Below are 25,404 nucleotides of genomic sequence, written 5' to 3' on the forward strand. Positions count from 1 at the left end.
CCGTGAGCTAGGCAAGTCACTTATCAGATTCCAAGTTTCAGAATTGTGAGGGAAACACTTTATAAAATTTTATAATACATAATATGCTAGATTTAGTAAGATCCTTGAGTGTAAGAACCATTGTTTTTCATCTTTCAGCACAGTGCCTTAAATGTGTAGATGGTTAATAATTGAATTGAATTTGTTAGATGTTATATGAGGAATAGTTATAAGAGAGGGAAATGATACCTGTAATAATAGTCTTCAAATATTTTCTCATAAAAAAGAAAAATTAGATTTATTTTGTGTAACTATAGAAAAAAGAATGTGGCTCATGGGATGAGGGAGGGAGGAGTTACAATAAGCAGATTTTTGACTTGGTATAAAGAAAAACTTTACAGTAATCAAAACTGTCCAAAAAAACAGAATGAGTGGATCTTGTTACTGAATTTTTCTCATCAGCAGATTGTTTAAGCAGGAGCTATGTAATCAATCATCTGGCCAGAGATGTTTGTAGATGGTATTCCTGCATTTGGTGGGAGATAGTAGATTGGACATCTAGGGTCCTTTAAACCCTCTGACTTGCCCATCCTATTCCTTCTCTGTCTCCTACCACTGCTTCTAGGCATTGAATTCCCTCCTTCAAATGACATCAGTCATGGCACCCAGATTCTTACACACTCTCATTCATGGCCTTGTGCCCTTTCCATCCCTTATGAGAGCTCTGTCTACTACTTAGTCTCCTTCCCCCCACCCCATCCCACCTGCTTCACACCTCATCAAAATATTTTCTACGCTTCAGCTCCAAGATGAGGAATGAAGGAAGAGAGTTTCTTCTGCTATCTAGGACTAGCAGGAAAATTGTATTCCTAGCATCCCTATTTCTGAGTTACAACTCCAAACCTATTTTTATATAACAGTAATTAGAAACTACATAGTACTTTTGCAATGTTTCATAAAGTAGGTTTTTTGAGATAGCTGGGAACCTAAACACAATTATTAGCCTCGTTAGGCAGAACTCTAAACAACTTTTCACAAATGTTTTTTGAAAGACAATCCATTCATAAATCAGGAAATGCTTATAGAACCATTAAAAAGACACATCAATATTTAAGAATATATTTTACTGTGATTATAGGTACTAAATGACCATGGAATCTAGTGCAGAGACCCAACAGAGTGGCGATGCAGCTGTAACGGAGGCAGAAAATCAACAGATGGCTGTACAGACACAACCACAGATTGCAACATTAGCACAGGTATAAGATAATTTTGGAATTTTTATTAAGCTGTATAATTTAAATATGTTTTGGATTAAAAGAAAATAAAATTTTTAATGTAGTGACATACCTGGACTGAATGGAAAAACATGAAATTTTAAAAATTATTTCCTTTAGATAGGCATAATTCTTGTAAACAACTGTTCATAAAGCAAAACTGAAAAGTACCCATTGTTATACAAAGTTTAATAATTCTACAGTTACAATTTTTAAATATTCTTTTTTTTTTCCTAATATTTATAAAATGCTGTATTCTTTAGAGGAAAATGCTATTCTTTTTTCATAGTGCTCATTTCTCTGGAGTACTATTTGTATATAACCCAGAAGACAGAACAAAATAATAAGGAACGTCATTATTTTATTCGAACAAGTAAGTTTCCAAGATAGTAGTTTCATACCTTTTGTCTACAAACAGAAAATAATACAATATGGTAGATAGTGGAGTAGTTTATAGTAGAAAGACTTACATTAAATTTCATTTCTGATAGTAGTCTAGGTTATCATGGACATGACATTTATTTAGTTCATGTGAACCATAGTTTCCTTGTTGGTATGATGATGATGATGATACAGTTAGCATTTGTATAGTATTTTACGGTTTGCAGAGCACTTTTACCAGTAATATCTCACTTGATCCTCACAACAACCCTAGGAAGTAGATGCTGGTATTATCATCTTTTTTACAGGAAGGAAATAGAGGTGGTCATAAGTTAAGTAACTTGCCAAGGGTCACACAGTGAGTCTGAAACTGGATTTGTCCTCAGGTGTTCTGGATTCCAGTTCTGTCACTACCTACTGTACCATCCAGCTGCCTCTGATAATCACTATATAGTATCTGCCTTATATAATTGTTAAGAGATTTGGATAAGGGAGTGGACATAAAACATTTTGCAGACTTGAAGCACTGTATAAGTTAATCATTATTAAAACACATTTTAACTTAGTAAATGTAAGTGGCATATGAATAAAGGGCCAGCCTTGGAGTCAGAAGTTCAAGGGGTAATGTATTCTTACTACATACCTCTTCTGTGTACTGACTGGCTGTGACCCTGAGTGAGGCACTTAAACTTGCAGTGCCCTAAGCAGTAATGTAAGCCTGGAAGTTGCAAACACTTGCCCTTTCATGTAGGTAGGAATTTCTTCAGCTTCTGTTGGGGGGGTGAGGGGAGTTTAGTTGTTACATAGCAGTTAACTCACAAGTCAAGACCAAAAAATAATCCTCTATAAAGTATTGTCTTTTTTTTAACTTCCTTCAAGCCATTTGTATTTGCCATTCTATCTATGAAATTATATTTTCATAGGCCTGTTAATATATAGTCATTATGTTTTCCCCAAATTTAAAGTGTCACCTTTTTCATTCACCCCTCGAAGTTCTTAAACTTATGTATTCTGTTGACATCATTTTCTCCTTATGTTTCTCATCACTGTTATTCTTTAATATCAAGAAAAAAAGCTATTAATGATCTTTTGATCATTATTTATACATATAAAGAGACTTTAATATAAACTCATGAATAGAGATACATGAAAAGCATTATGTCTAGGCTGAAATTCACCCATTTCCATTGTAGCTCTGTGTGTTTTAGCAAGTTACTCTCTAAAACCAAGTAAAAAGAAGAATCTTGTAATTGTATGTTAGTCCCAGACTAACAAAGAACTTTTAACATGAGTTTATTCCCTCCCTGTCTGCTGATCTACAAGGGAGCAATATTGGACTCATTTGTAATAAAAAAAAATTTTATATTAACTAAATGATTAAAAATTTATTGAAGTTACATATATGACATATAATAAATCTTTTGTTGTAAATTTGTTTTAGAAACATTTAACCTCTGTTTGAGAGTAACTTTGTTTCTTACAACTTTTAAAAATAATTTTTAATAATATAAAAAATTTGTTTTTATATTTCAATTACTTGTTAACATTGTCATTGGAGATGTCATTTTTAAGCTAAACCCAAAGTTTGGAACTGTGCAAAGTGCTTCATTTTGTTCCTGCAGCATCTGCTGTAGGATCAAATAATAGAAAAAGAAGAAACAAGTATATTTAGTAATTCTTTAAAAAATTACATTCCATAACTTTCCTTACATGTAGTAAAGTATTTCCCAATTGATGTCATATTCTCATTGTTGAAAATAATGGTAGTTTTGAAAATGAAAGGTACAGAAGAAAGAGTTTTAAAGTTAGAAAAACTGGTTTTAAGACTTACTGATCTTTTCCACTTCTGTGGTCCAAAGAAAATAACTTACTCTTGGTAAAACAAAGATATTAGTACTTGGCACTTACAAGCTCAGGAGTTGTTGTGAAGATAGTACACAATCAGAATTTCCAAGTTGGAAGTAATCTTTAAAGGCCATCTTGTTCAAACCATTCCTGAAAAAAGAATTCCCTTTGAGTCATATCTGATAGGGAGTAATCCATTCTTTGATGACCTTCAGCAAAAGAGATCCAAGGTAGCATATTCATTCCACCTTTGTACAGCTCTTATTATTAGGAGATTATTCTTTACATCAAGCTTGAATTAATTTCTTTACAACTTCTATCCATTGTTCCTATTCCTGCCCTCTGTGGTCAAAAAGAACATTTCTGATTCCTCTTCCATGTGACAACCCTTCAAATACTGTTTCCCTTAATTTTCTTCTCCAGCCTAAACATCTCCAGTCTGTTCAACTATTCTTCATATGTCATAAACTTGAGCCCCTTCTTTGTCCGGTTCTTCGTTTTACTGCTACCCTTTTTAACGCTGGAGTCCGAATTAAACAGTTTTCCAGCAGTGCTTTAAGCAGAACAGAATACAAGAGAATAACATTCATTCATTCAGTAAACATTTATGAAGGACTTTGTTAAGTGCTATGTAATAAGCACTGGGCTAAGACATTGGTCACTGCCACTTATAATGTAGTCTGTAATTAGCTTTTTTTACTTCTGTATCATACTGTTGGCTTATTGAACCTGTAAAATTCACTGAAATCCCTAAATTTTGTCACATGAACTGCTATCTAATAAAGTGCTACATGATTTTGAGCTACTGTTATTAGCCGTAATGTATCTGTTGTAACATTTTCTCCATTTTTGTAGGTTTCTATGCCAGCAGCTCATGCAACTTCATCTGCTCCAACAGTGACCTTAGTGCAGCTCCCTAATGGGCAAACTGTTCAAGTCCATGGAGTTATTCAGGCAGCCCAGCCATCAGTTATTCAGTCTCCACAAGTCCAAACTGTTCAGGTATGCATATTTCAATCTGCAAATGTATAAGCTGCACACAACCTTACTGGTCTCTTTTTCTTTTAAAAACAGAATTAGTGATAAATACAAACTTACCAAAAAAAAATTGGTAGTGTGGTTTTCTCTTGGAGTAAACGCTTGTTTCCTGTTGGCCAACATCTATTATCTTGTACCTAACATACTTTCCAAGTAATGTAGAGATAGAATCAGACCAGGCATTTCATCATTCAACATGTGGCTTGGTTAAGGTATTGAAGAGACAGTTATTATGGTATTAAGTTTTGATGCTAACTTTGACTGACTTCAGCCCCTCCTGTAAGTGAAATGCCCTTGCTGCAATTAGAAGGGATAGCAGAAAAACAAGTTGTCTAAGAATGAGAATCTCAGGGACCATGCTCATAGATATCTAATTAGGTTGAGTATTTAACATCCTTACAAGATGCTTAAAAAAAAAAAGTACTGTTGAATACCCATCAACTGAGGAAATGGCTGAACAAGTTGTAGTATATGGTGGTGATAGAATATTGTTGTACAATATTGTACAGATGAACAAGATGCTCTGAGAAGAAACCTGGTAATACTTACGTGAACTGATACAAAGGAAAATGAACAGAACCAGGAGAACATTGTACATAGTACCAGCAGTATTGTACGATGATCAGCTGCAAATAATCTATCCGTTCTCAGCAATACAATGATTTTTAAGACAATTGACAATGACTTACAAATGAAAAACGCCAACCACCTCCAGAGAAAGAACTGATGGAGTACGAATGCAGATCAAAGCATATTTTTTTTAAACTTGATTTCCATTTGTGTGTTTTGTCTGTTTTCTTTCACAAAATTACTAATATGGAAATGCTTTGCATGACATAACAGGTAATGATCTATATCAAATTGCCTTCTGAAGGAGGGAGGGAGAATTTGCACCTTTAATTTTAAAAAACATGTAAAAAATTGTTTTTCCATGTAATTGGGAGGGAATAAATAATAAAGAGAAGTATTAGCAAAACACACACAAAAAAATTTTTAAGTACTATTATGGCCTCTCAGACTTAAAACACTTTAGCCCTTCCAAGTGCAGCACTGCTTTAATATCATTGATTTAAGTATAAAAATGAGCCAAAAAGAAAACAATGAAAATGATTTTGAAAGATAAGGTTCTGGATGAAGATATTAGAGGTCAGATGCTGTGAAGACTCTTCTCATTGATATATCACTAATATTATCTTTTTGAAACAATAAAAACATTAAAAATAGAAAACAATGAACAGCATCACAAAAATAAATGAAATTGACTATATTTTAAACATACAGGAGAGGACTAATAATGACTCACATGAAGCCATTTCACAGTTGATTATCTTTGTGCAGCCAGGACATAAAGTGATTAGAGAAAAAGTCAAAATCTATAGCAAGTGAATATGAAGCTACTGATGCTCCATCTGATCTGTTTTATGGTGGTGACACGTGAAAGTGACTAAGGTAAAGATATTAACTTTGATTATCACTATTTTTTAAGGAATCTCAGCCAGTATGAAATGGTTGCTCAAATGAGGAGACCAAAAAAGCCCAGTTACTCGCCAAGCAGTTATATTTTGCCTAAGCAGAGATGTAGCAACCAAAATCAACACTAGCTTAGAGTATAAAGTCATTTGCAAAACATTACCAAGGAGGAGAAAGGAAAATTATAAACAGTATCATCACATGAAACAGCAAGAAATTGTCAAATAAATTCAAAGAAAGTTTTATGTAAGTGCTGTCTAAGCTAAATATTTACAGGGAACATTTGCATATGAAAGTAAAGGATCTAAGATGCCTATCTGAATTAGAGGTACAGACTTCACAGTTCCCACATAACGTACTCCTGATGAAATTTACACTATACTGAATATTAAGAAACTACAGTCAATGACTTCTTCCACTCTAAAATAGCATAAAATGTCAGCCAGAAAGACTCCTATGAGCAGGATAAGATTATCATGATCATAAGAAAGAGTGCCACTGGCAAAACCAGTCCCTATGTAGGCTAATAAGCCCTGTTTCCCAACGTGATCAGTACCACAGAAACCTATAACACTGTCCAGAGGCATCCCCTGAGAAAGCTCCAGGTTGGAGACCTTAGCTACCCCAAAGAGTGGTGGCTCATTGACTGGGAAAACCCAAGCATCTAGGGGTTTGGTGGTTTCTGGTACTCTATCCTGCAATACCATAGAGGGCTCTGCAGATCCAGCACTCTGAATCTCAAAGATCATAAGGACCTAACTCTAGAAAGTAGAAGTCAGCACAAAAACCCCAGGGGACCCAGGGCATCATCATTTCAAAATGTAAAGGTAGAGAAATGAAAAAATCAAGAAAATACCTGCCATTGTAAAAAAAAAAAATTGTAGAAATAAAGATCTCTCAAAAGGAGTGTGTAACTATTTAACAACTGCAAGCAATAATGCAGAAGAAAAGGTGGTTTTTCTACAAGGACTATCTGAACACCTAGAAGGAATTGAAAAACTTAGAAGCAGAATAAAGAGCTTTGAAGAGAAAGTGGTAAGCCTTACCCAAGTGACCACCTACCTTAAAACTAAAGTAGACCGAACAGAAAACAGTGATTTCATAGGACAAAAATAAGAACATAGTCAAAAGATTAAAGAATAGAAGCAAATATAAACATACCTGACATCAAAAACAGCCAACCTGGAAAACAGATCAAGGAGAGATATTTAAAAAGTCATTTAGCTCCCCCAAAACCATCCTTTCCTCTCATCCCCAACCATGCCAACCCTCAACTAAAAACCAAGAGAAATTTTAAAAGGGTAAGGAGGGGGGTAACAACCTTATAACAAATAAGCATAGTCAGTCAAGCAAAATGAATATACACAGTGGCCTTGTCCAAAAAATGTATGTTTCCTTCTGCATCTTGAGTACACTGGCAAAAAGGATGAGAGAATGAAATAAAGTGTGATTGAGAATATCTTAAAATCATGGTTATAAATCTTTAAATGGTTTGGGAAGATTTCCGGCATAGCAGATGTGTTCTTGATATAGGTTCTATAGAATGATATAGGCAAGAAATATTCCGAATGAGAGGCAACAGATGGATTGTGATGTATACTTATAGAAGGAGTATATATACTGATGAGATTGTGGTTTTATTAAAGTAAATATGGTGATGAATAATACTACAAGTGTAGAACACTTTACAGTGTTAGCCTAGTAACTATAGAAGAGAGGAAGAAAAAGAGCAGGTGAAGTTGTTTTCTGGTTACGTTACAGTATCATTTATTACTAGTTTGTGTAAACAACAAATCTACAGGGAAGATCTGTGAAAATCAGATCTTCAGGTCAGGTATTACACTGGATATTTGTGATGTTGTACCAGTGGAGGGAAGTATAATGCCAGTGAGATCCAAAATCTGCTGAAATAATAATTTGCCTCTTGAAGAAAGACAACCCATTCCACTGTATAAATGCACCTAACTTCAATGTTAAATATATAGCATGTCATGCAATGATTTTATTATCCGCATATAGAATAAACTAAAATTTTATTTTTAAATGAAACACCTTGGTGGAATAATTATAAAGTCATAAATTGAATTAAAGAGCCCTTTGGGACGGACACAGGCTAATAAAGTATCAGGGATAGCAAAAGGTAGTTATAAGCAAAAATTTGATTAAGGCTGTCACCTTTAGACACCTTAAGAGACTATATGAAAATCATAAAGTAAAATTGTCCTGATAGCATAGAACTGGAGTGCAAAATAGAATTGTAAGAATCCACCAGCCACCTCCTGAAAACAATCCCAAAATGAAAACTCCTAGAAATAAGATAGCCAAAATCCAGAACTCCCATATCAAGAAGAAAATTCTGTGAGCAGCTAGAAAGAATTCAAATACCATGGACCTATAGTCAGATCACAAAAGATTTAGTATCTACCATAATAAAAGAGCAGAGGATCTGGAATATGATATTCCAGAATGCAGAAGAGCTATGATTTCAACCAAGTATACCTACCCAGCAGAACTAAATGTAATCCTGCAGGGGGTAGAAATGGATGTTTAATGAAATAGAGGACTTCCAAGCATTCCTGGTGAAAAGAGCAGAACTAAATAGAAAATCTGAAATTCAAACACAAGACTCAAAGAGAAGCTTAAATAGGTAACCTGGAATGAAAATTATGAGAAACTTACTAAATATTAAAATGGTTTTACATTTTTATATGGGAGGGTGATGCATGTCACTCTTAAAAACTTTATCATTATTAAGATAGGTATGAGTCTGTTATATTGGGATGATCTCAAAAAAAAGAATGAAAGGCTGAGGAAAAAAGATGTATTGGGAGAGGAAGAATGGGGAGAATTTTCTCACATGAAAGAGGTGCACAAGGAAGAGTTTTTACATTGGAGAGAAAAATGAGGGGGAGCAGGCAGCACTTGAACCTCACTCGAATCTAAAGAATCCATCTACACATATAGCAGGTTATAGATATTTTATCTTATCCAACAGAGAAGTACAAGGAGCTAAAAGGGGGAGGGAATACAAGGGATAGGTAAATTAAAGAAGTCAGTGATCAAAAGATAAAGATAAACAGATTTTTTAAAGTGGAGGACAAGGTTAATAAAAAAAAAAATAGGAGAGGATAGAGAAAAATACACAGTTAGCAATCGTAACTGAATTTGAATGGAATTGACTCACCCATAAAAGCCAAGAAAATAGTAGAATGGATTAGAAACCAAGATCCAGTAATATGTTGTTGACTGAAGATACACTTGAAGATACACTTGAAACAGAAAAGCATACACAGAATTAGATAAGGGACTGAAGTAGAATCTAGTATGCTTCAATTGAAGTTAAAGAAAAAAATAGTAGGGGTAGCAATCATCTCAAAGAAGAAACAAAACTAGACTTAATTAAAAAAGGTAAACAGAGAAGTTAAATTTTGCTAAAATGTACCATAGGCTGTGTCATGACACATAAAATGTGTCAAGACTAAACATGCAACAAATAACATAGCATCCACATTCTTGCAGGAAAAGTTAAATGAATTACAGGAGGAAATAGATACTAAAACTATACTGGTGAGGGACTTGGATAATCTAACCATAGAAGAAGTAAGAAAGAAATCAAGGAGATAAATAGAATTTTAGAAAAGTTAGATAGGATACAACTCTGGGAAAAAATGAGTGGGAATAGGAAGGAGTATACACCTTTTTTTCATGTGTCACCCTCACAAAAACTATTAGGATATGAAAACTTCACAAACAAATGCAGAAATATTAAATACACCCTTTGGGGGCCATAAAGCAATAAAAATTACATTTAATAAAGGACCTTAGAAGCATAGACTAAAAGTTAATTGGAAAGTAAATAATCCTAAAGAATGAGTGAGTCAGAACAAATCACAGAAACAGTTATTTCATTAAAGATGATGGCAATAATGAGACAGCATAACAGAATTTGTTGTGGAATATCGCTGCAGCCAAGGCAGTATGAAAGGAGAAATTTGTATCTCTAGATACTTAGTAAGAGAGAGTAGATCAATGAATTAGGCATTTGACTAAGAAAATTAGAAAAAGAAGAAAAAAACCCCATCTAAACCCTCGAAGAAAAATCTTGGAAATCAAAGAAAAGATGAATAAAATTTGAAAGTTTTAAAAAAAGTTGAATAAAACTAGGAACTGGTTTTGTGGGGGTAAAAAGACAAAAAAGTAAACCATTAATTTTATTTTTAATAATAAGAAAAATTACCAGTATCTAAAATGAAAAGGTTGATTGCACCATCAATGAAGATGAAATTAAAGCACTTATTAGGAATTATTTTGCCTACTTAAATGCCAATAAAACTGACAATCTAATTGAAGTGGGTGAATATTTATAAAAGTACTAATTACCCAGTTTAACAGAAGAGCAAACAAAATACTTAAATATCTTAGAAAAACAAATTGAGCAACCATCAATGAGTTCACTAAGAAAAGATCCCCAGGACTAAATGGACTTACAAGTAAATACTACCAAATGTTTGTGGAACAGCTAATTCCAATACTATATAAACTATTTGAAAAAATAGGTGAAGAAATTTCCACTAAATTTCTACCAAATTCTTTTTATGATGCAAATATGATTTTGATAACCTAAACCAGGGAGAGCAAAAACAGAAAACTATAACCCAGTTTGCCTAATGAATGTAGTGAATATTAGTACAAGGAAATAAAACATTAAAATTTAAAAATATTAATTATGAGTATTAAAATATTAGCAAAAAGATTACAGCAGTATATCACAAAGATCATATACTGTAAATAAGTGATGATATTTATATCAGGAATGCAGGCCTGATTGAATATTAGGAAAACTTTCAGCATAATTGGCCAATATTAATAACAGAAACAACAAAAGTAATGTTTATATTAGTAGATGAGAAAAAGTTTTTGACAAAATATCACATCCAATCCTATTTTTAAAAAAAACACTAGAAAGTATAGGAATGAATGGAGATTTTCTTAAAATGATGAATATGATATTTCTACCATTATCTGTAATGGAGATAAAGAAAAAGCCTTTCTAGTTAGATCAGATTGAAACAAGACTGTCTATTATCACCATTATTGCGCAATATTACATTAGAAATATTGTCACTCATAAGACAAGAAAAAGAAATTGAAGGAATAAAAATAGTCATTGAAGGAATAAAACTTAATACTCTTGGCAGATGATACGATGAGAACTCTACATGAATGGAAAATCTTTTTTTTTTCTTGTGAGTAGCTCTTTTACTTCTATTATGATCTTTGCTATGAAGAACAAATATTCATTTAGAACTTATTGTGAAATATGGTGTAAGGTATTGATCTATGCTTAATTTCTACCAGACTTCTTTACAGTTTTCCCAAAAGGTTTTTATCTAAAAAGGAGATTTTCCCTAATTTATGTTTTCCATTTAAAAAACTGGGTTCCTGAGTTCCATTGTTTCTGATTCTCTTTTGTGTAGTCTATTCCATTCATCTATTTCTGTATTCTTAACTAATAACGGATGGTTTTGATAATTGCTGCTTTATAGTTTGAGCTCTGGAAGAGCTATTCCCTTTTTCTCCCTAAATCTTTTCATAATTTCCCCTACTATTCTAGATCTTTTACTTTGCCAAATGAATTTTGTTATCATTTGACCCAGTTCTGTAAACTATTCCCTTAGTACTTTGATTTGTATAGTATTAAAAGAGTTAATTCAGCTTGTCAGTATTATCATTTTTGATATATTGGTATGGCCTAGCCATGAGCAGTGAATGGAAAATCTTAACGAGAACCCTAAGAGAATTCAGCTAAACTAACTGAAGTAATTAATGACTTCAGTGAAATTACAGGATAAAAAATAAATCCACTTCACTGTTTCTGTGTATTACCAACAAAGTTCAGCTGCAAAAGATAGAAAAATTCCATGTAAAACAACTACACACAGTATAAAATATTTGGGAGTCTACCCACCAAGAGGCAGAAACTCCATAAACACAATTAGAAAACACTTCATACAAATAGAGATATAAAAAACTGGAGAAATAGTAATTACTCATGGGCAGATGGAACCAATATAATAAAAATGACAGTACTACCCTAAATTATTTACTTACTCAGTACCATCCCATTCAGACTACCAAAGAAGTATTTTATAGAGCTAGAAAAAGTAAATTTTTAAAAATTCCTCTGGAGAAACAAAAGGTCAAGAATATCATGGCCGTCAATTAAAAAAAAAAGTAAAGGAAGGTGATCTAGCAATACCAGTTCTCAAACTATGCTACAAAATACTAACCATCAAGGCAGTCTGGTACTGGATAAGAAATAGGGTGGTTGAGCAATGTAATAAATCAAGTGTACAATATACAGAAGTAAGTAACAATAGTAATCTGGTGTTTGAGAAACCCAAAGATCCAAACTATTTTCCTGAGAACTCACCATTTGATAAGAAGTGCTGGGAAAACTAGAAAGCAGTTTGGTAGAAACTAGCCATAGACCAACATCTCATACCGTATAAGCTCAAAATGGGTATATGGTTTAGACATAAATGGGGAGATAGCATAAGCAAATTAGGGAACATGGGGGGGAAATTACCTAGCAAATCTATGGATAAGAGAAGAAAAAGTTTATAACCAAATAAGAGATAGGGTCATGGGAGATAAAATGGGTAATTTTGATTACATGAAGTTTTTGTTCAAACAAAACCAAATGCAGCCAAAATTAGAAGAAAAGCAGGAAACTGGGAGGGAAGAATAGAATTTATAGCAAGTATTTACAAAGTTCTTATTTCTCATATATATAGAGAACTGAGTAAAATTTATAAAAATAGGAGCTGTTCTCCAAATTGATAAGTAATCAAAGGATATGAACAGGCAGTCTAAAGAAGAAAAAAAATCAGTTATCAGTAGTCATATACTGATTAGAAAAATGCAAATTAAAACCACTTTGATGTACTGTTTCACAACTATCAGAATGATTAATATGACAAAAAGAAAATGATGAATTCTGGGGTTGATGTGGAAAAGTAGGTACACTAATATATAATATGTTGGGAGAGCTTTGAATAGGTCCAGCTGTTGTAGAGAATAATTAAGAACTATGCCCAACAGACTAAAACACGTATGTATGTATACCCTTTGACCTAGCAATACTACCCCAAAGAGATCAAAAAAAGGTTAAAAAAGACCCATTTGTACAAAAATACTTATAGCATCATTTTTTGTAGTGGCAAAGATTTGAAAATTGGGGGGATGCCCATCAGTGGGGAATGACAGAACAAGTTGTAATGGATTATTATTGTGATATAAGAAATAATGGAGATAGTTTGAGGAAAAAACAGGAAAGACATATATAAATTGACAGAAAGTGAAGTGAACAGATCTAAGAGAGCATTGTACTAAGTAACAGCAATATTATAACAATAAACAACTGTGAAAGACTTAAGCTATTCTGATCAGTTCAGTAAACCACAATAATTCCCAAAGGCTTCTGATGAAAAAATGCTACCCACCTCCAGAAAGGTGGATAGAACTCAAGTACAACTCAAAGTATATTTTTATTTTGCTTCCCACCCTCACAGAAATGGCTAATGTGGAAATGTTTTGCATGATTTCATAGTAGGTATATTTCTTGCCTTCCAGTGAGGAGTGGGAAGATACTGAGGGAAATGAGTAAAGGTAGAGAATTTGAAACTAAAGAAAAAAAAGAGAGATTTTTCATTTTGTTTTTTAAAAAAATTAAATGAGACCGGACAAGGTAACAAACATTTGTAATCCCTGCTAATTAGGGAGGCTGAGGCTGGTAGAGCTCATCTGTATTCAAATATCTAAGAATTTCAAAGGAGGCCCAGTCAAATGTCAACTTTTATTCTAATGTGATGGCTGTATTTAAAATTGTGTCTTAAGAGAGTACATTCTTGAAAAGTTGACTTCAGGGCAAATTTCTGTGAAGAAATAAAAATTAAATTGATGTACCATATTATGTGGGTGGAGAACATCCTCTACATCCCTGACTTGATTTGATCAGACTTTGGAGTAATGATGCATGGTTTAATGTCAAGGCCGGCCAGGGAATAATTTTCCCTCGTTAAGGTCAAGGTTTAATCTCTGCACATTAGATTTAAGGATGAAGTATTGAAGATCTCAGTGGGTAGTTTAACCAACATTTTAGAAGTCAGGTTTTTTGTTTTGTTCTTAAAGCAAAAATATCAAACTATTGACCCCTTCCAATATTTACAGTGAAGTAAATACTATACATTTGTATAACATTCCAATGACTACGAAGTCTTGTTTTTGCATGACTTCTGTGGGGCTAAGTGACCCAAATACTAAAAAGACTGGTCCTACACGTTTAAGGAATAGTTTACGATAAAGAAGAAAAAACAGGCATGGTAATAGTATTGAATACTACAAAACATAGGTGAGTGTACTTAACTGCTTATGCTCATGCTCACAAAAAGAGTTCTAGCAAGTGGGAATATTATTACATGATTAAGAGCAGACTTTTTGGTTAATAAAACAAAATGAGACACCTCCACTTTCCAAAATGGAAAGTCATCTTCTTCTCTTTGGAAATCAAGGCCAAAATGGTTCTATTTTTAACTTTACCTAAACATTCAGATAAGTTCTAGCAGCATTTAACCCATGCTTCTGGCCTAAAAGTAAGCACTTTCAAAGAAGGCAACATAAATAAGCAAGATCTTGGACTCAACTCAAGGCAACAGTCTAATGTAGCAAGGTTGGTTTACCTCAGCTCAGTCCTGGAGCTTGCTGAGTTGCTTCTTTCCTCTCATTCCTATAACTCTGCCCTCTTCACCTGCTTCTCCTTCACCTACCCTTACCAGCTTTCCGTCATCCACATAGAACTTGGAATTGAAATATTTGTAAGTACTTGGCATATTGAAGTACAGCCTACAGTGTTCTCTAAACCAGGCAGGACTAGCCAAGCCAAAGTTCCAACCTTGCCATTTACTTCATGCTGCCTATGAAATATGGCAACAAACCTTACACTCTCACAGCCTCATTTTCCTCTTTTGTAAAATGGAAAAAATCTCTGATACACCAGCCTCAGAAAGGTGTTATATAGATTTACAATGTGTATAGAAGCTGTTTTTTCAACTATTACATAAAATTTAAGAATCACTGGCTTCTAGTTCTGTGCCTAATAATACATTTCTGACTTTGGACAAGTCGCCTTTTTTCCAGGACCTCAGTTTCCTCATCTCTAAAGTAAAAGAATGGTACCAAATGGCTCTTAAAGTCCCTTCAGCTTTAGACCTAGATTCTAGTATGCGTCCTTTTCCACTAAAGCCCCATTCCTAATGTATCGTCTTGTTGTGAAGATAATTGTAGATTTTAGATAATACATCACTAGAGCGTTAAGTTTTGCCAGGCTGGAAAGGCTTGGCATATAAGCTCAGTGATAGGCTATACCTACTTCAAGGACAAGCTTAGTAGATTTGGAGAGGCTTTCCCCCATATTGGCTGGTGAGCGTTGAATTTTTGGCCACTGCAGTTTTTAAAGAACATTTTACAAAAGAGTTGTGATCTACGTTGGTGGAGGGGGTGCCTCCATTACCAAAATCATAGATCCTTTGAAGTATTGGAGTTGAAATATTATTTATCACAAATTGAGTTTACTTGCTAAGACTAATTTCCAGAGTATAACATGACTATTCCTCTTTTCATCAGCAGCTGTCAATGTCCATTAGTACATAGTATAGTTCCCGTTACAAATAAGAGTGTTTTATGTGATAAATAGACATTATGATCAGGTATAGAGTTGTACCTTATTTTATTCTATTTATTGATTTAAATGAAATTGAAAGTTTAAATTTTAAAAAGCATTTGTTAAACTTTGTGCCCAGAACTCTGCCCAGAGCTTAGAATACAAATACAAAAACAAGCATGCCCTCAAGAAGATTGCATTCTGATAAAGGGAGACAACATATATAAGAGAAGTGTTGTCCAAAGATGGGTATTTTGGTTTGAAAAGTTCCAGGCATTATGAATGGAGCTATAGGAGAGTAGATCGACATGCCCTTTCTAGTAGCACTGGCAGGATTAATTTTATTACAGTTCAAGAACTAGACATCTATCTTGGAGGTGAAGAGGTAGGTTACGCGTATACATGGTAACTGGCAAGAAGAGCTTTGAAAGTCAGATGAAACAGGGCTTGTAGCTTGATTGGGTAGAACTGGCCTCTTGACATACTCACCAATCAGAACAGTGGAGGTCTCTCCTCCCCTCGAACCTCCCTGGGAGTTCTAGAGCTAGAAAAAGTCTACTGTCTAAAGGATGGTCTTGGTGGCCAGAAAGTAAAATATGAACAGATAATAAAAATCAATCCATTTGTAAAATCGTGTAATTTAGAGCTAAAAGGAATCATAGCTTCAAGAGCCTTTCATTTTACAGATGAGGAAACTGAAGCACCCAAAGTTAAGTGATTAGTCTACTCAAGATTAACTTCCTTCTTTTGTTTCAGTATGAAAGTTGAATTTAGGTAAACTTTTAACAAATTGTGTTTGCCCTCTACATGGTGAAGGGACTGAGACCAAAGAAGTCAGGGTTAATCTTTTTCATGAAACCCTTTTTTCCATCTGAAACCTGTTGCTTACATGTAAAACAGTTCAATTGAAGTGGTACCTTTTTTGTTTCCTTTTAGATTTCTACCATTGCAGAGAGTGAAGATTCACAGGAATCAGTAGATAGTGTCACAGATTCTCAAAAAAGAAGAGAAATTCTTTCAAGGCGGCCCTCGTACAGGTACAGAAATTCAAACGAGTTATTAAATCTCTACTGTATATAAGATGTTGTGTTTAGAGTTTTTGTGTTAGGAAATTACATACAACCTCAGCTCTTTGGGAGTTTATGTTCTCCTGAAAATAATGGACACCATCTTTAGAATTAAAGGCTTAGGAATGAAGACTTTGAGTTCAGTTAGTAGCAGAGCAGTTCAGGACTCCTTTTACAAAACTACTTTACTATACAAATACTACTTCAGGCCCAGGCCCCTGGTGACCTTTGATCTTCGAGGATCACCCTTGCTCAAATCATAAAAGAAGGAAAGTTGCACAGATTCCCTTGCTAAAATTGACAGTGGTGATAACCTTTCTGCTTTTTTGTTTTTGTTTTCTGTTGTGTAGGGGATAGATCTAGACCTCATGTTTTCAGCCTGAAAAAACCCCAGTGGAGAAATTTTCTCTACCATTGTTGATGAACATCATTTATTCAACTTAGAATCTTAGAGAGTTGTCCAGGTCACTGAGAGGTTAAGTGACTTGCCTCTGGTCACGCAACTGTTATGTGTCAGTGACAGAATTTGACTCCAAAACCGACTCTGTCTGCTATGCCATATTGCTTCTCATTACCCTATCTAATGTTATTGGTCATCTCATTTGTGTGCGATTCTCTGTGCTCTTTTGAGGAACTGGAGAATAACTGGTGCACCTTATTTGTAATTTGCCCAAAGGCAGATTAGTTCAGTTCATTTCTTCAGAACCAAATTCAGGTTCCTCAGTGTATATTTATAAACCAATATTGAAGCCTTCAGGAATTTTGCTTAACTTAATTCATTCTCTTCTTCAACTGGGTGTATTGTTTACCAATTTGTGGTCAGTCTCATTTTTCGTTTCCTGTATGATATATCAGCTTAGCATTATAACTTAAATTTTTATGCATCTCTTAAGGCCAGGTTATGCTGTATTTTTTAACATGAAGCATATTAAAATGGGCAATGAGATCAAGTTGTACGTATTTTTTCTCTCTAGCAATAATATTTACTTTAAACTACAAATTCTTTACCACCCCATTCTCTCTTTAATTTTTCTTAAATCTGGTTTTTCAACAAACTTTGAAGAACTTTGAACAAAGTTTCTTTCTCAAAGATCATATTGTCAAATCTAATGGCTATTTCTGAGGCTTTATTCTGCTCTCAGGCTATCAACTACATCTATTTTCTTAGAACTTTTTTTCTAAACAAAATATTATATTTGGAGTTAAAGATCCTGAGTTAAATCTCAGCTGTTTTTTTTATTCTGACTTTGTGGTCCTCAGTTTCTTAGTCTTTAAAAAGGTTCAGGGTTATATATACCCATGGCAGCTAGATAGATAGAGTATGCGACCTGGAGCCAGGAAAACTCAATTTTCTGAGTTCAAATCCAGCTTCAGACACTTACTAGCTATTTGGCCCTGGGCAAGTCATTTAAGTCTGTTTGCTTCAGTGTCCTCATCTATAAAATTGCTGGAGATCTTTGCCAAGAAAACCCTAAATGGGGTCAAGAAGAGTCAAGCGCAGCTGAGAAACAACTTAACAACAAGTATAAATTCAGTAACTTCATACGTACCTTTCAGTCCTAAATCTTCTGTCCTGCCTGAATTCCGTGCCTGTACTAACCTACTTCTCTTATCTTTCTAGTTGCTTTTGCTTTTTCTCTAGCTTATTGTTCCTCTTGCTTGGACGTTCCATAAGGTTTATCCACCATTGTTGTTCAGTTGCTCAGTCCTGTCCAACTCTCCATGACCTCATGAACCATAGCAAGCCAGACCCTTTTATCCTCCTCTATCTCTTCAAGTCTGTCCAAGTTCATGTTCATTGTTTCCATGATACTACCTATCCTTTTCATCCTCTGCCATCCCCTTTTCCTTTTGCCTTCAGTCTTTCCTAACATGAGAGTCGTTTTATTTGTCCAGAATATTTCAGCTTCAGTATTTGACCTTCCAGTGAATAGCCTCAATTAATTGCTATAAGTATTGACTGATTTGACCTCCTTCCTATCCAAGGGACTCTCAAAAGTCTTCTCCAGCACCACAATTCAAAATCATCAATTCTTCAGTGCTCAATTTGCCTTATAGTCCAACTCTCACAGCTATACATTGCTATTGAAAAGACCATAACTTTGACTGTATGGACCTTTGTTGACAAGGTGATATCTCTGCTCTAGTATGCTTTCCAGATTTACCACAGCTTTCTTTCCAAGGAGCAAGCGTCTTTTTATTTCAGGGCTGCAAGTTACCATCTGCAGTGACCTTTGAGCCCAAGAACTTCCATTTCTTTTCCTTCTGTTTTCCAGGAAATGATGGGACCAGTTGCCAGAATCTTAGTGTTTTTTAATGTTAAGCTTCAAGCCAGCCTTTACGCTGTCCTCTTTAAACCTCATCAAGAGGCTTTTTAATTTCTCTTTACTTTCTGAAATATGTTTTTTCATGACTCCAGGCCCAGTGTTCTATCCATTGTGCAACCTGCCTGCCATCATTTATTTTCCATATGTTCTCATCCTCAGAAAACTCATTGCTTTTGGCTTCCCCTGTCAATAATTATAAATTTGTCACCATTCAGCATGTAACTTTTAAAACAATGCTGCTTGTCTGTGCTCCCCTTTGGTCTTTTTGTTGTGTTTGCATTTTTTTACACAACAGAGCCAGTATTAGAACCCAGGTCTTTTAACTTCAAAACCAGGACTCTTTCCACTGCATCAGGATGTCTCCTCACAGTAGTTTACTTTGTGACACAAACTATATGAGACCTTTTTCCTTTGATCTAGAATTTGTGTATTAACTCTTAACAATTTTTTTCGGAGTTTTTTGTAATATGCATTATTTAGTTAGTAAATCTCCAGATTCCCAAATTTGTAGTCAGTCATGACTACTAGTAACTTTTTGTTATTCTCTGAACTTTCTTTTTTGTTACCTTGTGTTTATCTAGGGCACTTTGTTTTACTTTTATGTTGATTTGTATGACTTAACTATTTTTCTAGGAAAATTTTGAATGACTTATCCTCAGATGCACCTGGAGTGCCAAGGATTGAAGAAGAAAAGTCTGAAGAAGAGACATCAGCACCAGCCATTACAACTGTGACCGTACCAACTCCAATCTACCAGACTAGCAGTGGGCAATACAGTGAGTAATCCACATTGATATCTAGAGAAACTAAAAGAGGAGTAAGTGACTAAATTCTCCTTGAGTTTATAAAACGTAAGCAGCATGGTTTTCCAGGCTAGCTGTTTACATTTCCTTTGCTGTTGTCTTCCGTATAAAGGGCTCTGTTCTGGGGGCAACAGTGTGGCACAGCCTGAAGTTAGGAAGATCTAAGTTCAAATATGGCCTCAGACACTTACTATAGCTGTATGACCTTGGACAAGTCACTTAACCCTGTTTGCCTCAGTTATCTCATCTGTAAAATGAACTGGAGAAGGAAATGGCAGACCACTCCATTATTTTTGCCAAAATAGCTCTAAATGGTGTTATGAAGAGTTGAACATAATTGAACAACAGCAAACTGTTTTCTGAAAGTGTATAGTTGTAACTAAAATGTGTAGACATAAGTTTACTTACTCATTTCAACAAAAATTAAGCACCTACTGTGTGCTAAGTTATGGAGATTCAAAGATGAACAAAATAACCCCTATTTTCAGTTCTTCAAGTATAAAGAATGTGTTCAAATAAAGGAAACCTGTTTTGAATGCATTTAAGACTTAAGAGTAATCCTTCCCCCTTTTCCTCTCTAAAAATGAGTTCTTTCCCCAAAGTGTAGTTTTGAAAAGGACTCCATCTCTGAATTTTTACAGTTGATTGCTGTGGCTTCCATATTCAGATCTATCCCTAGTGTAAAGTAATAGTTGATAGAATTCTATTTGGTAATATAGTGGATCCAAACATAGAAGAATATTGAAAATAAGAGGACCTGCTTTTTGCTTCTCAGATAAAATTTATCTTGAAAAATTCAACATTCCTTTACAGTGAATATATTTGTGTTGTCCAGTTCTCTCACTTAGACCCCTTCAACTCCTGTTCTTTTTATACAAAACTCGGTGCTGCCCATCACTTAGCTTCTTTTCATACATGTCCCTAACTCCCGAGTGGTGTAGCTAAGTTGTTTGGAATAGTTTGTGTCTCAACAATGATTAGAAGTTCACAGCTCGCCAGGCTTGAAGTCATGTTTTCAGCCCAGGTACTATTAGTTTTCTAGTATCTCTAATTTTAAAAATTGTCACTCTCCTAAGAAATAATCTTTAAAACCTAACCCTTCCCCACACAGACCTTATCAATCTTGCTTATTGCTTTAAGAAATCATTTTGCTTTTCCTAATTGAAATTTTTCACAAGTTAAAAGGAACAGAGTTTTAAAATAGCTTTAATATGAAAAGAAACATTTTCCTTTATTCATTACTTAAATACTTTAGATTAGAAAGGCAGAGATTTATAGAGAAGGGAAATGAACAGAATATTTTAAAAATAAAGTACTATCCTTTTTTTCAGAAGTTTTATAATATGTAATCATAGCAATAATAAACTGATTACAGCCATTATAATCTGTGTCATATCTGCCTTGGTATTTTAATTGAAGGAAAGTTAAGTGACGATGAGTTAATCACAGGGGTTGGGGGAAAAAGTGAAATAATGGATAGGAATATGATGGGAGGGAGTTTATGTGTATTCTTTTTTCAAGGTAGAGGAAAAATAACAGTCAAGAAGGGAGACTGATTGACCAATGAGAGAAGAATATAGAGAATTCATTATACCTTATGTCTTTCTAGACCATAACACTTTGTGCAAAGCATAATCACATCCCCTATTCTTTTAGCCCAACTAGTTTAGGTGACTTACTGAAAGTTGTACAAGTATTGTCAGTCAGGATTTATTCCCACGTCTTCTGACTCCAAAGCCAATACTCTTAAGAAAATGGATGATGATGCATTCTATTTATCCTGTTCAGTATAGGGAAATTGTAGTTTTTATCATTGAACTAACCAACTGAGATGTTTAAAAGAGAACTTGGGAAAGTTTCTTTCACCTAGTAATTTTACAGAAATATTGCACAGATATGAAGCCGGAAGGGACTTTGGATGCTATCAAGGCTACTTCTCTCGTTTTATACACGAGGAATTTGATGCCTACTGTCATGTGCCCAAAATTATAGGTTTATCTGATATACAAATTCTCTCTCTCTTTTTGGATTCTTTTCTCTTTATCTCTCTTGTATAGTTATCTTCTGTTAAATGAGCAGGATTATACCCTCTAACCCCAGTGATTTCCTAGTAATAATTACTATGATAGCTTGATTTTTTTTTTTCACCCAAGTAAAAAGAGTCTAGCTAACATGGATATTAATTCATTGTTTCCTCTTCTTTAGATCAGTGGTCTGCAAAGTAGGGGACATGTACACTAAGAGTATTTTGTCATGAATGAATGAAACCATTTATTAAGTGTTTTCTATAGGTCAGACACTTATTGTTAAGTGTTTAGGATATAAATTACTATTAAAATAATCTCTTTCCTTAAGGAGCATCCATTAGGGGAAGGTAACATTTGGTGGCCAAGAAAGTCTTTGACAGACATGTCAGAGTGATTGATGATTCGATTCATAGGACAGTGATTGATAGGTATTATGGTGACAGGAATTATAGTGTTGATTTGATTACTGTTCATTGATTTCATAAAGTTGTACTTTTAGAACTAGAAAAGACCTTAGAGCTATCAGTCTAACCCCTTCATTTTGGAAACTGAAGATCAGAGAGGTTTAAGGACACAGCTAGTAAAGTGTCTGAGACAGGATTCAAACTATACCTCTCATATAGAGTTGAAAGGGGGCAGGGACACTGGTATAAAGGGTACTCACTGAGATTGGGCAAGAGAACGTTTTTCCATTTGAGCCTAGAGTTGCAGAATCAAAGACTTGTTATGATGCCAACAACTCTGTGATCAGTGAGAGATGAGGCATATCTTACCCTGCAACAGTCAGTCATAGTTTTGTGTCCAATATAATTCAGCTACCCCCATCACCCACTGTCATATAATACTTCGTTATTTCTTCCTCCCCCACCACTGGCAATTAAAACTTAACCACTATCCAGGAGAATGTAGCCAATAAGTTCTGTACTTGTACACTATCTCCGCTCACCCCACTCCCCTTTTAAAAAATTTTTTACTTTTTATGTCTTATACATAATTATTAACATAATACTTATTATTGCTATATAAAGCAATTTATGCATAAATAAATACTCATATTGGGGCTGCCTATTCAAACTGTTTTATTGATGAGATAGATAACCAAAAAACTTGGAGACTACTTACTTAGAGATTTGTATTAAAGCTTGAAGGTAGGTTATTTTCTTGTAAGAAACAAGCTAGTATCAGCAGTCGTCATGTATACATAGTAATCTTTGTATTTCTGCTTGTTTGGTTAAATTTTAGTCCTATCTTAAAAATCGGGTTGCCTGAAACTCATTTTCTGACTTCTATCCCTTGAAAGAATTACTTAAAGAATAACTACCACAAAATACTGTGTTTAAATTAAGTAGGAAGAAGGACTTCTGAGGATCATTTAAGATTGGTAGTTTAGTTTATCCCTCCCAAAACCCCCTAGTATTTATTTTGTATTTATTCTGGGTCGGGGTATTATATGCACCTGTTGTCTTCTCCAATAGAAGGTAAGGTCCATGAAAGGAAACATTTTTGTCTTTACTTTTTAATGCCTGGCATGGTGCCTGGCACATATATTTAATAAATGCTTGTTGATTTATTGGTTAGTATTTAGCCACTCAAGGTCTTCAGTGTTGATTTCTAAAGAATATCTTTGCAATTTTCCCCAAAACCATTGTTTTGCTTCACTACTGTAGTCATTTTTTGACTTACAGTAACAAATGATTTGGGTTTTTTCATTGTGTCAGTTAAGTTCCAATTTTATGAACTAATAAAAGTGGGATCACAGAAGCAGCACTTTTCAGTATTTTATGAAATATTTACCTTAGAACAGCCCAGTGAGATAGCTAGTACAAGTATTATTCTCTCTGTTATAATAATAACAATAAAAATAGTGACATACCTACATATCCCTTTGAAGGTCTTGAGCGTGCCTTTACAGTTACTACAGGTGAGTAATTATCTTGGGTGCTCTTTTTGAATAACACAGATATGATTACATTATTTTCCTTCAGATAATTGATAGTTAATAATTACATTAACAATGAAATAACGAGCATGGATTCACACCTTTGTGAGAACTCTTCCACATATAATTCAGAAATGGTAGAACATTTCTTTTGACATCGCATTTACTGTGATAAGGTTTTAGTTACAGTAAATGTTTGATGTTTTTTGGTTTTTACTTTGTTTGTAAATATATGTATATTGTAGTCTTTTATGGATGTTATTTTTATTTGTAACAGTAAAATTCTTTGGGTTTTAGTTGCTATTACCCAGGGAGGAGCAATACAGTTGGCTAACAATGGCACAGACGGGGTACAGGGCCTGCAAACATTAACTATGACAAATGCAGCTGCCACTCAGGCCAGCACTACCATCCTGCAGTATGCACAGACCACCGATGGGCAGCAGATCCTCGTACCTAGCAACCAGGTGGTTGTACAAGGTAAGAACATTTTTAATGTGTTGAGATTATTCCAGAAGATTGTAACTTGATAAACGATAGCAGCGAAAGTAAGTACCAGTGTAAGTCACTGGTGGAAAGAATGCTCCGAACTTAAACTTTTATTTTATTCATCATAGAGACTATAATATTCTTTCTAAAATGTTTCAACATTTCTATTGGACCATAATGTCATGGCACAGAAACAAGTATTTAAATGCCAGGCTTTAAAATGTGGTCTTGCTTTCTTATTGTTGGAGCATATTCAGGGATGTGATGTCATGTCATGTCATTTCACTAAAAGTGCACTGAATGAAATTATTTTCCCATTGATTTGCTGTGACTTAGGCAAGTCCTTCCTCTACTCTGTGTGTCAGTTTCCCCTTCTGTAAAATGAGGAAGTTGAACTAGACGATTTTTAAGGCCCTTTTCTGCCTTAAAATTTTATGATTTTTCCCTGAAAAAAGATTTTACCACCTTTTCTTTTTAATTAATGTTCAGGGATTGCTTACTAAAATACTTTTTTAAGCTGAAAAATCTTGAGCATTCATGTCAAGATTATGGTAATCATATGAGTTTTGTTTCCATGATTCTGTAATAGTAATATTTAGCTTTGTTCCTTTTGAGGACAAATCCAGTTTCATCACAGAGGAAATTGAATTCTGTCAACTTCTGGTTTGAAAAAAACCTATATTTCTCTGTATTTTGGTTCTAGAATTCTTATAAGAAGAATTGGTCTTTTTGTTTTTGGTTTTTAGCCATATGGGTCTTTTAGGAATGCTAGTTCATGCCATGTTGAGAATATAAGTAGTTGACAGTAGAGTTTAGATTTAATTTGTCATTTTAAAAGTAGAGCTTGTAAGTTAGAAGAATATATGCTAGACCTATCACTTTTATTTCCTTAAAAATGTTCCATTGCAGATATAATTCTTTAATCCTTATGTCAAGCAGTAACTATTTTCCCTTTTCAACTTGGATGTTTTCCTTTTGAGTAATTCTAAAAAATCACATACATATTTTCTTAATTTACTTAAAGAGCCTAGGCAGTTTACA

At 34.3% G+C, this 25,404-nt stretch overlaps 1 protein-coding gene across 5 annotated transcripts in view; it reads left to right on the top strand.

Moving 5' to 3' along the window:
* Positions 1–25,404, top strand: part of CREB1 (cAMP responsive element binding protein 1) — an 82,089-nt gene that overhangs the window by 21,631 nt on the left and 35,054 nt on the right. For 4 of the 5 annotated variants that reach the window (XR_011968863.1, XR_011968865.1, XM_072617397.1 and 1 more), the window contains exons 2-6: positions 1,118–1,238; positions 4,338–4,484; positions 16,648–16,748; positions 19,739–19,881; positions 24,172–24,354. Coding sequence is in view for 2 of the 5 variants with exons in the window: in XM_072617397.1 (XP_072473498.1) it covers positions 1,125–1,238; positions 4,338–4,484; positions 16,648–16,748; positions 19,739–19,881; positions 24,172–24,354 (688 nt within the window). In the remaining 3 variants the exon portion in view is untranslated. Of the gene's footprint in view, positions 1–1,117; positions 1,239–4,337; positions 4,485–16,647; positions 16,749–19,738; positions 19,882–24,171; positions 24,355–25,404 lie in introns of those variants that run through there. The other variant, XM_072617399.1, reaches the window with a different exon arrangement.

The sequence above is a fragment of the Notamacropus eugenii genome, chromosome 6 (genome assembly GCF_028372415.1).
Source record: "Notamacropus eugenii isolate mMacEug1 chromosome 6, mMacEug1.pri_v2, whole genome shotgun sequence".
Lineage (NCBI taxonomy): Eukaryota > Metazoa > Chordata > Mammalia > Diprotodontia > Macropodidae > Notamacropus > Notamacropus eugenii.